The sequence below is a fragment of the Bison bison genome, unplaced genomic scaffold (assembly GCF_000754665.1).
Source record: "Bison bison bison isolate TAMUID 2011002044 unplaced genomic scaffold, Bison_UMD1.0 scf7180017864291, whole genome shotgun sequence".
Classification (NCBI taxonomy): Eukaryota; Metazoa; Chordata; class Mammalia; order Artiodactyla; family Bovidae; genus Bison; species Bison bison.
Window position 1 is genome coordinate 2,850,553 of NW_011494863.1, and position 342 is coordinate 2,850,894.

Sequence of the window (342 nt, forward strand, 5' to 3'; positions counted from 1 at the left end):
GCCCCAGGGGCCGCCGCCGGGAATCCCTCCTCCTCCGCACTCCCGGTCTCAGCCTAGGGACCCCCACAAGCCGGCGTCGCCGAGAGCCGCGCCGCGGGCGCCGGGAGGGGGCAGGGAAGAAGCCGGCGCCGGAATCACAAAGCGGCGAGCCCGGCCCGGAGGAGAAATTCTCGTAAAACCGAGCCTCTCGCGGACAGCAGAAAAGGGGGCTTTACCCTACTCTCAATCATGAAAGATGTCAGAGCCGCCCCGAATATTTCCTGCTAGAAGGAATGGTCGCCGGCCACTGCTGAGAAACAGAGGCCAGAAGTCTGGGCTCCCGAGGGTAGGTGGGGGGAAGGA

The 342-nt window shown here is 65.8% G+C and overlaps 1 protein-coding gene across 1 annotated transcript in view; it reads right to left on the reverse strand.

Moving 5' to 3' along the window:
* The window catches only part of PCDH1 (protocadherin 1), a 22,080-nt gene extending 21,835 nt beyond the window's left edge, over window positions 1-245 (reverse strand). Inside the window, exon 1 of the mRNA XM_010850402.1 lies at window positions 221-245. Within this exon, the coding sequence (XP_010848704.1) occupies window positions 221-230 (10 nt within the window). The 5' untranslated portion in view covers window positions 231-245. The remainder of the gene's footprint in view (window positions 1-220) is intronic.
* Window positions 246-342: the final 97 nt, after the last annotated feature.